This window comes from Neltuma alba, unplaced genomic scaffold (assembly GCF_004799145.2).
Source record: "Neltuma alba isolate B1F8T4 unplaced genomic scaffold, ASM479914v2 tig00001146_pilon, whole genome shotgun sequence".
In the NCBI taxonomy this organism is placed as follows: Eukaryota; Viridiplantae; Streptophyta; class Magnoliopsida; order Fabales; family Fabaceae; genus Neltuma; species Neltuma alba.
Window position 1 is genome coordinate 83810 of NW_021632352.1, and position 13573 is coordinate 97382.

At 33.4% G+C, this 13573-nt stretch overlaps 1 protein-coding gene across 1 annotated transcript; it reads left to right on the forward strand.

Annotated features, from left to right (window-relative positions):
* The first annotated feature begins 3831 nt into the window (after positions 1–3831).
* LOC114751875 ((-)-germacrene D synthase-like) lies at positions 3832–6279 on the forward strand. The gene is made up of 7 exons (XM_028940565.1): positions 3832–3957; positions 4055–4343; positions 4468–4846; positions 4970–5188; positions 5311–5449; positions 5579–5827; positions 5911–6279. Exons 1-7 carry the CDS (start codon positions 3832–3834, stop codon positions 6208–6210), a joined length of 1701 nt encoding a protein of 566 aa, XP_028796398.1. The 3' UTR covers positions 6211–6279.
* The last annotated feature ends 7294 nt before the right edge of the window (positions 6280–13573 follow it).

Sequence of the window (13573 nt, forward strand, 5' to 3'; positions counted from 1 at the left end):
GCATCAACCTCATTATTGTCATATATTTATACTATTTCCAGTCTTTAGTATGATATCTAGTTAACTAGTTAGATCTTATATTAAGGATTGGAGGTAGTAGTTTATAGTCTCCTTATTCGTTATACATATTGTTGGAGCAGTATTAGATGTTCGTTAATAAAAAATTGGGTGTTAATCATTTAGCTACTATCCTAAGTCTATATAAAGGATTATGGGCTTAAGAGTAATATAGAAAGGCTGGATCCTCACCTAGAGAAAGGTTAACTTGGTCCCTTCTCATATGCCCATGCTGGCGTTAGTGCACCCTTTAAACAAGGGTATACTTGTTTCTATGTTCGTCACTTTTACAGGGTTGATTGTTATTTGTATTGTTTGATCTTAGCATTTTATTAATAAAAAAATATGTTCTTTTTTCCTCTTATCTCATGTGATTAACACACGACCCAATAGGAAGGATAATGAATAAAATTAGTCTGTACTCCCTGCCATTTTTAATATGTATAAAAGCTATTTAATTAATTTAAATAGATTAAGAAACTCACATAAATTAGTTGATGAAGACAAATTATCTACGTGTAAGATTATATTATGTATTAATTTATAAGTTAATAAATTAGTTGAAAAAAAATGATAAATATAAAAGATAAAGTAAATTGATATTCTATATTTTACACCAATCTAATTTCTAGCTAACTCATATATTTGATACTTTTGGATAAATTGTTTTTTTGGGTCCAAATCTTCTTGGGATCTTGATGCCCTGCTTTAATTTATAATACTGTGATGTGATTAATATTTGAGCTTTACCCTTTCTTATTGTAAGAAAAGAAAAAACACAGAAGAAGAAAAAGAAGATCACGACGAAGAATTAAACTTGACGGCACTGACATTTTCTATGGGCAACAAAATCTGAGAAAAGCTAATGAAATGTTAAAAAAAAATCACTGCCACTTATTAATTTATGTTAATAGCTTCTCTATACTTCAGGCAAATAATTGTCGATTTCGGTCATTCTTAACTTCAATTAGTTATATTGACTTAACCCCTTAGTTTGATTAACCTAACCACGCCTCAATTATTCTTAATAATTGTGCGATTCAATTTAAAAGGATGAAAATGACAGTAACTGAGTTGGTGAGGTTTGAGTGCGTTTTCGCATCATTGTGATATATCTAAATCACCGTCCCAACCTAATTTATATGATTTAAATTTGAAAATTATAATTAGTTAACTTTTTGTTTTCAGAGAATAAAATGTTACATTTTGATAAGCGATTGTTAAGAAAATAATATTTATTTATTTTGAATTTTATAATTATTAAAAATGTGCAAATAATAATATACGGATGACCAAGAGTTATCCATTGGCATTATTAACTAAATTCTATTGGAAGAATGAGAACGGCTAGACTATGATGAACATAAGGCCAAAGAGAGAGCTTATTCTAAAAGATTAGTCTGTTAGGAGGGAGAATTCATTGAACTTATAAACCCTACAACATTTGTGTGATTGGCTTCATTCTACGGCACTTCACTCGGTCTTCTTATCGGTCAGAAGACTCCACAGTTAGCCCTTTCTTGATTGGTCGACTCTCAATGAAAGCACCAATGTGATAAGTATAAACCTAAGAGGAAAGCTCAATCTCAAAAGACCAGCATGTTTGGAGGGAGAACCCCTTGAACTTGTAAACCTCACAATACTTGTGAGATTCCCTAATGTGGGACTCATAACATACGCATCCCAACTATATTTGCTTTTGATTGACAAAATTAAATAAAAACTTTTTATAGTCATTAAGTGACTTTTAATGATAAGAAAATTAATTTAGTTTTTTTTTTGGTGTATGTAAAAACAAACTGCGTGTTTATGTTTTTTCACGCTAATACCTCGAAAAATCATTATAAGTCTAAAAAAATATAATTATCAAAAGGTTCCTATGATAAGCGGATAGCATAAATTATGTTGTCATGGTACTGGAAACATATCATTCACTTGTTATAAATTTTTTTAGTAATTACCATATTTTTTTCTGAATCACGTAATGGTTTTTCTCTTATATTTTCTTTTAAAAAAGGAATTTTGTTTATACATATAAAATTGTTTTTTTTTTCAATGGCCTTTCGTGGCTTCAACTTAGCTCCGAGACAAGACATCACTAATTCAGAAGATAATTGTTTTTTTTATAAAAATTACTTTTGGGCCAGAAACGATTATAATGTGTGCTCTGAATTGTTAGCACGGCTCCAAATAGGAAGGATCTCGGCCCGACAATATCAGACGATGGGTTAGTTAAAATCCCTGGGGCCCACTTTGTTGGCACTCGCAAAAGCCCATTCACCTTTTTAGTGTGGCATATCCTCATTTCATAGTTCTGGTCAGTACACAATATTTTTACTGTAATCTTTTCACTTTTTTTTCCTTTCATTTTCCTTCGCTTTTTATCCCGATCATAACATTACAATTTTCAGGCTCTGTTAATTAGCCCTCACACTAATTTATGATGAAAATGAAATGAGGGGCAATATATTTAACAGAAATAATAAATTGAAAGAAATTAAAATAGTAAGAGAATAATTTTAAGAAAAAAATTTAGGTTAGATTACTTATATCCATTATATCAAGTTTTTTTTACCATACATCATTATATGTCCTTTTTTATTTTATATGAATTTATAATTAAATGCTATTAAATGTTAATATTTTAAAAATAGGACATTGTGATCAGAAAACTTGACGTAATAAATATAAAAAACTTTATATGAGTATTGCCCCAATTTTAACATGCCATTGCTTTCCTAAACATGAAATATTAAATGATTATATAACTTATCACCCAAAAAAATTACTTATATAACTACTTGTCTAGAAAGAATACGCGCGCTTCATTATATTTCATGAAGTCTCATTTAAAAATGGCATGCTATTTCATATCTTTGCAATTAAATTTTATTTGATTAAATGCTTTTTCAATTAAATTATTTGAATGAAATTGATGCTGAGCACAAGTTTTTAAACAACTGTTAATTGCTTAACGAACAACTTAGGGTGTGTTTGGATGAAACCAAACCATGGTTTGGAAAAGTGATTCTGGAGAATAGATTCTAGGGAAAATAGATTCTGTGAAGAATAGATTTTGTAAAAAAGTGATTCTGAGAAGTGATAGTGTTTGGATAGTTGTTATCAGAAGCACTTTTTATATATACAAATTACTAAAAAAAAGACATAAGTTAATATGATAATTACAGAAAAAATAGATTTTATGATATATTTTAATTTGAAGGAATAAAAAAAAGACATAAGTTAATGGAAGAAGAATGGATAATTTTTCACACATCTAGTGTCTTCCTTAACGAATCAGTCTAGGATAAAATCTAACTCACATTCTTAATAAAAACACTAGATAATTAACTCATTAAAATAAAAAAATTAGTTAAATTAGTTATTTATAATAAATTTTTGTTGGTTTTTTTAGAATGCACTTTTTAATCCTATGCATTTAACTACTCCTTTAAGTTATAACAAATTTTACATTTAGTTGTTATATTTAGGAGAGGAGGTACTAATTAGAAAAATAAAATGAGGTGTGCCCATCTATTTCTTTTAACTTTTTCACGAGTGACCCGCCATTTATAAATTGTGACAAACGTGCGTGGATTCTAATCCGCCAGGTGAGAGGAGCAAATTAATTAAGAAGAATAATTTAATGAATTGATGCTTTGACTTTTCCTATAAATACCCACACATACCCTACACTGTGGCTACACTCAACCTCAAGGTCGACATATAGTACGAAAAACCTTGTCTTCCTTTATAAGGACATAGACTCACGAGATGTCTATCGTTGCTGCTTCAACGACCCTTGTTCCTTCTTCATCAACCCATTTGCGTCGACATCTTGCAGATTATCATCCTACTCTTTGGAAGGATTATTTCCTTCAATATGCTTCCCAATCTTTGGTATATACTTGAAGCTCTCTCTCTCTCTATATGTATATATATACTTCTTGTTATCTTGGTTTACTTGATAATGATGAGTTGCTTAAAAACTGTGTAGGAAGTTGATGAAGAAATGGGGAAACAAGTTGAAACAGTGAAAGAAGAAGTGGGGAAGATGCTCATATCTCCAATGATGGAGAAGCCCTTAACCAAAGTACTTGAACTGATTGATTCAATTCAACGCTTGGGCTTGTCGTACCATTTTGAACATGAGATCCGTGAACTATTGAAGCAAATTCACAACAGTTACGTGCAAAATAATGAAACTGTAACTCATACTGATGATCTCTATTCCCTCGCTCTACTCTTTAAGCTACTGAGGCAAGAAGGATATCCCATTTCACCTGGTATATGTGTGTGTATATGTGTGCGCGCGTATGCTACTATGAGTTTAATTTGCTTCCTTCAATATATATGTTTTATTAATAACTAAATATATAAACGTATATTTCATTAATTACCATGTATAAGATATGTTCAACAAGTTCAAGGATGCGCGAGGAAGCTTCAGTGAAAAGATAGCATCAGATGTTGAAGGGATGTTGAGTTTGTACGAAGCCTCGCATCTCAGTGTTCATGGAGAGGACATTTTAGACGAAGCGCTTGCTTTCACTTTGAATCGTCTTCATCGCTCCATCACCACCATTGAATCAAACCCTTTTCTCGCAGCAAAACTCCGCCATAGCTTAAAGCAGTGTCCTTACAGGGGATTGCCAAGGCTAGAGGCACGAAAGTACATTTCCATATATCACTTGAATCCTTCCTGTAATCAAGTTCTTCTGAAGCTGGCGAAATTAGATTTCAATATGCTCCAAAAGCTGCATCAGAAGGAGTTCGGCAATCTCTGCAAGTGAGTTCTCGGGCTTCTTGGGATAAAACAACTAGTTTGTCACTTTGAGAAAAATGTTATATTCATCATGTAAATGCAAGAAACTTCGCTTTAATAATTCTTGGTCTCTCTACGTACGTTTAGGTGGTATAACAAATTGGATGTGCAAAGAAATCTTTCATATACAAGAAACAGGATCGTGGAACTATGCTTTTGGATTCTTACTGTTTATTTTGAGCCTCAGTACTCTAAAGCTAGAAGCATAATGACCAAAGTGATTGCCCTGCTATCCATCATTGATGATACATTCGATGCGTATGGAACTATAGATGAACTAGAACTCCTCAACGAGGCGATCCAGAGGTTTATATCAGTTCTGATCTGGATTCTTGAGTTTTGATCTATCTATTTGGAAGAAATCAGTATCTCTCTCTCTCTCACCGTCTCTTTTTCTGGTTTTCCTACTGTCGAATTAATGCTTGCAGGTGGGATATTCGTTGCTTGGACAATCTCCCAGAGTATATCAAATTATTTTACAAGGAACTGTTGAACGTTTTCCAAGAAATAGATGAAGACATGAGGAAAGAAGGAAGATCATACAGTGTTTACTATTCCAAACAAGAGGTATATATATATTATGCATATGAATGACTTTGTTCTTTTAACCATCATCAATTCAGCAACTTTTTGAAACTATAAACTGACCAGACGTGACCGTTGACATCAAATATACTGTAATTTGGTTGATGACAGTTTAAAAAGGCAGTGGAAGCCTACATGACAGAAGCAAGATGGTTAAATAAGAAGCATATTCCGACAACAGAGGAGTACATGAACGTATCAACAGTATCAACTTGTTATCCAGCTCTTTCCGCTGCTTCTTTCATCGGCATGGGAGACATAGCCTCCGAGGATGTCTTCAAGTGGGCCCAAACTCACCCTAAAGTCATTAGCGCTTCTGCACTTATTTGCAGACTCATGGATGACATTGTCTCTAGTGAGGTAACTACACATATACACACATTAATTCTTTCGAACTAGGAATTAAGGTGAAGATTTGGTGATTAATATAGTTATTGATGCAGTTTGAGAAGAAAAGAGAGCACATTGCGTCACTGATAGAATGCTACATGAAGGATTATGGAGTGTCAAAGCAGGAAGCGATTGGTGAACTTGAGAAGAAGATCGGGAGTGCGTGGAAGGATATTAATGAAGAGTGTGTGAGACCAAATATTAGCCAAGGGATGCCAAAGCCCATTCTGATGCGAGTTCTGAACATGACTCGTTTCATGAATGTCATGTACAAGGATGTCGACAACTTCACGCATTCTGGAGGACTCATGAAGGATTCTATTCAACTTGTGATCCTTGACCCTGTGCCATAAATATGATCATTATCTTATATTAGTGTTTCCTTAATTCGTTGCTTGGTTTTACTCAGGAGTATCATGAAAAATTCAACGTGTGGCATATTTTATATATATATATATGGGGTGTTTTTGTTTACGTCAAGGGTGAAATGTATCTTCTCGTGTCCTTTGGGAATAAGCTTGTTTGTGTGTTTTTGATTGAAGATGATGAGTGAGAAAGAGAATGAGCGAGAGAAGAGGTAAGAGAGAATGGGTGGAAATGAAAGACGAGAGATTCATGTAATTAATTGTAGGTAAAAATAAAAATATGCATTAAATTGTTGGACAAATGCTAATCATCATTTTTATATAGGACCAAGCATATCTATAGAAGAGTATGTTGCCTTTATATGAGCAAGGGAGTCCCCCCCCCCCCCATCTTAGACAAACAAACGGCATTAAATATTTTTTATTTTTCTTAGAGCAACGCCGCAGCTGTAAGTTGGGTATAAGTCGGATCCGAAAATCAAGGTGTTCGAAGAGAATATGATATTTGTGAGTAAAATTTTAGTTGGGAACGAAGAGGAGGGAAGGGAGGTAAGTGGAGGAAAACAAAATTTTGATGTTTATTTATTAGTAAAATTAATCTCTTAATCCTGATACTTTTAACTTGGTAGTCCTCAAGTTTAATCTCAAGTTTGACTTCAGTACTTAAAATTGCTAAAACTAAGTCTCATCCATGTGGCAAAAAATAGAGCTGAGGTGGCATCTTAATAAGCTCCAAATCATTCTTATTTGGAAAGGGGAAAGAGAGAGAAAGTGAGGAAGAAAGATGAGAAGAGAGGTGACGGATGAGGAAGGTGGGCACGAGTTGCAGCAGATTTTTGATTTTTCTAAAGAGGACCCCGAAACAACTGTTCGTGGAGCCTCAGCTCTTTTGCAAATTAAATTCTCCCACGCCCACCTTCCTCCTTCCACCAAACCCATCAAACGCCTCCTTCCCCTCGTGGGCAATGTCCCTTGGCCACCTCATTTCCAGAACGGAATATCCATTTCAACCACCTCTCATAATCCGATTTCTTTGAAGCCAAATAAAGCTGATGAAAAAGTTTCATACTGTGGGACATGAAGAGCGTTCCATCAAATAACATTCAAAAGCTGAACAATATTACAGAGTCTAACTTGCTGGACTACTTAATCCAGCTTCCTCAGCCACGGCATCTCTTCTCCTCTTCCTTCCTCACTCCTTTTTCTGTCACGTAGACGAGTTCTCAAGGACTGAGTCAGTTTTAGCGATTTTAAGGGCCGAGTCGTAACATATTAAAACTGGATTAAATTGTAACAAGTCAAACTTGAGAAATTGAATCGCGGCCGAATTAAAAGTATAAGAGTTGAAAGATGAATTTTCCCTTATTTATTTGATTTGGTTGGAAGTGGCAAAGAAAATCATAGCACATTTTATTTTGGTCCTAAATATATAAGATCCTAATCCACTTTATCTTTCATATTTATGTATTTTTTTAATGTAGTTTTTCTAATAATAGTAATTCTACTTAATAAACTTGATTAGTAAGGATATTTTAGGAAAGACAATACTTATTTATTACAAATAACTAATTTAATTTATTTTTTTAATCTACTCAAATTAGTCAATTAGTTTTTATGTTTAGGATAGGAGTTAGTATTAGTTAATTAGATTGGTATGCGGTCTTCTTAATTAGTTGTGATCTGATGGTGGACAGCGGTAAAAAGAAAAGGATGGTCAAAGGATAATTATGTATAATATTAAATAAAATCAACTACAAGCCAGCTCATTTTCACCTCCATAACGGCTCCTCACTCAGAATACTGTTCTATGAACAGTAGTGGTTTAATTTTGGGCTACGTGCTTTTTTAAATTTTAATTTTGCGTGTGGCATGTTTTCCAGATACTTCTCCTAGAGTGCAAAGATGGGAGTTTCAAAATTTGAAGTTTCTTCCCCCTCAATCCTTTCTCTCTCTATCATTTCAAAATCTGCGGGATTTCTTTCTCATGCTTTTTCGGCTTCCTTCTCAAGTTATATCCAATATTTTAAAATATAATAATCAAATAAAAAAATTGTTGTGAATATAAGTGGGTGTGTCAAAAGTGAAATCCTACATTACTCAAGAGAAAGGAAGCTCAAGTATATATATACTATCTTATATTATTGGGCTAGTGAATGGGCCTAGAGGAGAGGGACGATCTTGTGCATACGACAACAGCCTACCAGAAAGAAATACAGTTGAAAACTGGCAATTTCCTCCCTGTGCGAGTTAAGACAACATTAGACACCTGTTGCAAAAACCTTTATTTTATTAGTTTATTTTTTGAAAAAACTAAAACTAAAACTAAAACTAAAACTAAAACTAAAACTAAAGTGGCATCAGATAAACAATGCCACCATTTTTTTTTTCCAGCGAGAAAGGGAGTAGATGTAGGAGAAGCTTTGCGACTTGAAGCTAAAAACCCCAGCCACTCTTCACCTCTGTCCGACTCCACCGTCGTCGACATTCACTCCTGCCGTCTTCTCCTTCATTCAAAGTTCTTCCCCCCCCCCCTCTTCTCTCTCTCTTTTCTTCCTTCCCCTGTTCAGCACTAATATTTGCTTCTTCCTCCTTCATATTTCAGTTCGTTGCTTTCTTTCTCTTCCTCCTCAAGTGACTTTCATAGCTGAAATACAAGGAGGAGTTGTAAAAATTTTTGGCGCCTCTAGTATCTCTTCATTGCCATTTTCTTTCTGTTGTTGTCAAGAGTTATGCCTGTTTAAGGAAAAATGATTATGTTCTGCTAAGGTGCATGATTAAAGGCATTTTGAGCCATATTTCTTCTTCCTTCACGGTTATATCTAGTTAATTTCAGAAAGAAGAACTCTTGGGTCTGTTTAGAAGAGGTAGGAAGGATCTTATATGTTGAAAGGTGATTTACAATCTTGATCGGAGGAATCATTTGATGCTTGTGATTGGGTGGTGCTGTTTATTTTAATTCGTATGATGAGTTTTAATGGGAAAAAAATGTTTGGGGAATTTTCTTAGATTGGGTGAATGTTAGTCCTGCCAACTAATTTTGAATGCCTTTAAGATGCTTGGTAAAATGCCTACATGAGGAAAAGAATTGTTAATAGGTGTTGCTATGATATCTTGATGGAGGAGAGTAAAATAGATATTATTTGGATTAGTTAGGATATAATCATTGGTTTCAATGAAGTGCTCGAAGAAGTAGGAGCTAGTCGCTCTTGTATGTAGAGAAATTGAAATTTATTATTACGGGGTGTGCTATTGACGGGAAGCAAAGAAGTTATAAATAAGAATGTGATGCCAGTAAATTTATAAATAAGAAAGTCTGTGATTTATATAAGTGGAGCTTTGACATTTTGATTTTGGGTTATTAGGGGATTGAGGAGTGAACTTATCTCAAGGTCTTATAAACCAAAACTATTTAAAGGTGGGAGCACAGTAGGTGAGTGGATAGCATCTCATTATTATAAATTTTATGAGTAAGCTTTTATTGTTATTGACTCAATTAAACTTTCAGTTTTTCTTTATTTTTCATTTTATCAAGGTGATCATATTTAAAATCTTGTCAAATTTGTCTTACTTATTAAATGTCTTAACATGTTACTTGTTGAAGGAATAATTTCACTTGCTATGTCGAACAAGATGTACTCTTACTCTTTACCATGCACTTTATTCTTTTAATTAATAGTTATGTTTGGAATTTGGATAGAAGTTTTGAAAATGTTGTTTGAAAATTCATATCCTGGGGATCATCTGTCACAAAATCTTCTTTAAAGGATTTTATTATTAGAAATAATATATATCCATATATTAATATGTCAACGATGATTGATCCCATGCATGCTTGTACATATTTTGAGAGGACTAAATACAGAACGCTGGTTACTAGCACCAGTACTGTTAGTCCTTGGCGTGTCATGATAAATTCGAGCTCGCTTGAATATTCGTGGGCATAGTCCTTGTGCTTGTTTCGGGGCTTTGGCTGTGCTTGTTTCGTGGCTCCAGCTATGCTCGATTGGTTACTTGCCTCTTATAGACTATGTGTCCATGTTTGCATTAGTGGCTTCAAGCCGCACTTGTTGTTTCGTTCTATTGATGTCCTACGTGTGATATAACATTTTATATTATTTATGTATAACAAGTTGTTCTATTATGAAAATTGTTTTTACTGATTTATTGAGTCTAATCACATATTTAACTTTTTTAATTTATGGTTGCATATTGTATAAATCTTAAATAATTTGCCATATTAACACTCAAATTTAAAGTTATTTCATTCATTTCTTTTAGTAATACATTTAAATTGGATAAATGAGATGTTATTTACGAGTAGATTGTTTTTGGCCTCAGATAGCACTCCAAAGTCTGTACTGCTAGCTCAGCCATGAAGAGTCTTATCAATGATCCAGAACTTGTAAATTTATTTTGAGTAACTGCTAGCTAAAGTAACCACAAGAGTACATATATGTCTTTATTTTATTAGTTAGATGCTCCACGTAATCTTGGATAAGGTCCTAGTCTTTTAGGTTATTTTGTAATGTAATTATATACATTGGTGCTGGGGCGCAGACCCCCAAATATTCAAAAAAGAAAAATGTGCAAGCCACTGTAGAATTGTTGGGCAAGTTTGATTTACAGTGGAGATTCCATGGATAATTTCTACAAGTAGCTTTATATTTTGGAATATAACAACTATATGTGCTAGTAGATGAAGGTTTGTTCAATGAGATTCTTCTGTTTATGATTACCTTAAAAACATTAGTTATACAATCGTTTATATATGTTTAGGCTGAGTGCAAGATCTTTTATATTTCTACTCCAGGCACCTTCAAAAAAATTAGGTCGTGACACCAACATCTGAAATTCAATTTTGGAATGTATCTAACATACATAACCGAAGGTGTAAATACAGTTTATTGTGCCAATGTCTAAAACTGATGATTTAATCGTGTTTATTGTCATAAGTGTGGTGCCCAATGTTCAGATACTCTGTGGCCTATATAAAGGGGTTCAAGATAGTGTGTTCGACACACTGCTTTTGAGCCTATGACCATTCGTCTTCTCTTTTGCATTTCTCTTCTCCTCTCCCTGTTGCTGGGTTATATTTCTATTTCTACTGTTTTGTCACCCTGTTTGCTGCAGAAAAGGTTTGTTTAATCCCGGGAAGTGTCACATCTACATTTACTTATAGTAGCGGAATAACTCTTAAGAACAGTGTCTACTGGCACGACTCAAACCAGATTGATATCCAGCTCCAGTTTTTTCAACAAAAATAATATTAGAAATATATATATATGATGATACAAATATGAGAAGTAAATATAAAATTACTAGATATATATTTAAAGTTGGCATTAATATTAACTGTTTTAAATTAAAATTAATACATGTAGAAATTACTTGAATTTTAATACAATTAAAAAATTAATATTTAAATATTTCAATGTTTATAATAATTTTTATCTTTAAAAATATAAAAACATCACAAATAAATATTTTTGATGTAGTAATATAAATATTTTTACTTACCTTTATAATATAGTAAATTTTTCAGATTTTTTTTAAAATTTGTAAATCTTTTAGATTTGTGTCAATTTTTTACACACAGATGATAATTTTGTCTTACAATTAATTTAATATTTTTTTCCAAAACTAACATTAATTGACAGAGCATATTGTAAATTGACGATTGAACCAAGCAGCTCATTACCTAATACAAATGGCAGAGTATGTTGGTTGGATGCAGTGTGACGATGTTAATTAGAAATTAGCAGAGGGGGTTCTTCAATGTTACGGGGGAGAGAAGGAACAAGTCATTGAGCCAAGTAGGCTGTTAATTAGCATAATTCCTCATAAATGGTGGAAAGTTGTAATCAAAGTGAGTCAACAACATCTACCTATCTACCTAATAACAATATACTACCTCTGGTCCTCAATGTAAGAGATAGTTAATTAGTTTGAGTAGATTAAGAAAATAAGCTAAATTAGTTATTTGTAATAAATAGGTGTTGTCTTTTCTAAAATATCCTTGCTAGTGAATTGTATTAGTTAGAACTACTATTATTAGAATGATTACTTTATAAAAAAATACATAAATATGAGAGACAAAGTAGATTGAGGTCTTATATTTGAAACTAAAATAAAAGTCAAATGAGGTCTTATGTTAAGGATAGGAGGAGTATAAACACACACATATAATCATAAACCCTTGGGCACTTGATATCCCTTTCACCCGATGGTTGCCTCATCACTCGCCACCGTTCCTTTGTTTGATCCTAAGGCAGTAAGCAGTGCTCTTTTCTGATGCAGACGCTTAATTTGCAGATTTCAACTTCCCAATAGCACCTTTTCTCTCTTCTCCCACCATTCACTGAGAGATGTGTGTTGTAGAAATCAATAAAAATGGAAACTCTTTCCGTTTTTGGTGGCCATATTTTGAAGGAAGCATGAATAGAATATTATAGCAAACGAGTTTGATGAGTCTGGGTTTAATGAGTGAAGCAACTCACCAACCCGGTCCTCTGGTTCCTTCTCTACGTAACTTCTCTCTGCAATTATTGGACCCCATCAAACTTTTGCTCATCAGTTTCTCCTTTTCTAAATTTCCCAAGTGTGCCATATCCAACGTCTCTTGTTATTTATTGCAAACCATTGCATGTATTGCTGTTCCTGCAATTCATTTGGAGGGGAATCATCCTCAAAATTTGGCATCAAATTAATGCGCATGCACTAGATACAACCAACAACCAGGTGTAATGGCCTAATTACTGCTGCATTTGGTATTTGTAAATGGAAAGAGGACAACGCACGGATTTGGTAAATAAATAACACAGATAAGATCCTTCTGTTTGCTACCTTTTCAACCATCATTTTTTGCTTCATGTTTTATCCTTTCTTTATTTAGTTCTGCTCTAGCAAGTCCTCAGAGATTGTAACCGGATATGACTCCTTCACTTCTGCTTGGTAAATCGCCTGCTTTACGTGTTTCCCATTGTCTTTCCCCACTCCTCTTTTTGTCTCCCCCTCTCTTCCTCAATTTCACTGGCAACACGGGTACCTATTGAGCCATGACGTAGCTTTACTGATATATTTTAGATTGTAAGACTTGTTATTCACTTATTTGAATTTGATATGTTGTGTGCCCAGTTTGATGGTGACATGGATACTCTACCTCCAGCCTTTAATATAAGAGCTAATTGCTTAATTTGAGTAGAGATTAAAGAAATAAGTTAAGTTAGTTATTTGTAATAAATATGTATTGTCTTTGTAAAAATATTATTACTAATTAAGTGTATTATAGGGATTACCTTAAAAAAATGGATAAGTATGAGAAACAAAATAGATTAAGATCTTATATTTAGAA

What these genes read in the sequence shown, in the direction of transcription:
- LOC114751875 (XM_028940565.1), top strand. Translation starts at nt 3,832, where the DNA reads ATGTCTATCGTTGCTGCTTCAACGACCCTTGTTCCTTCTTCATCAACC. An exon ending in AATATGCTTCCCAATCTTTG is followed by an intron (nt 3,958 to 4,054) that starts GTATATACTTGA and finishes AAAACTGTGTAG; the next exon opens with GAAGTTGATGAAGAAATGGG. An exon ending in TTTACTATTCCAAACAAGAG is followed by an intron (nt 5,450 to 5,578) that starts GTATATATATAT and finishes GGTTGATGACAG; the next exon opens with TTTAAAAAGGCAGTGGAAGC.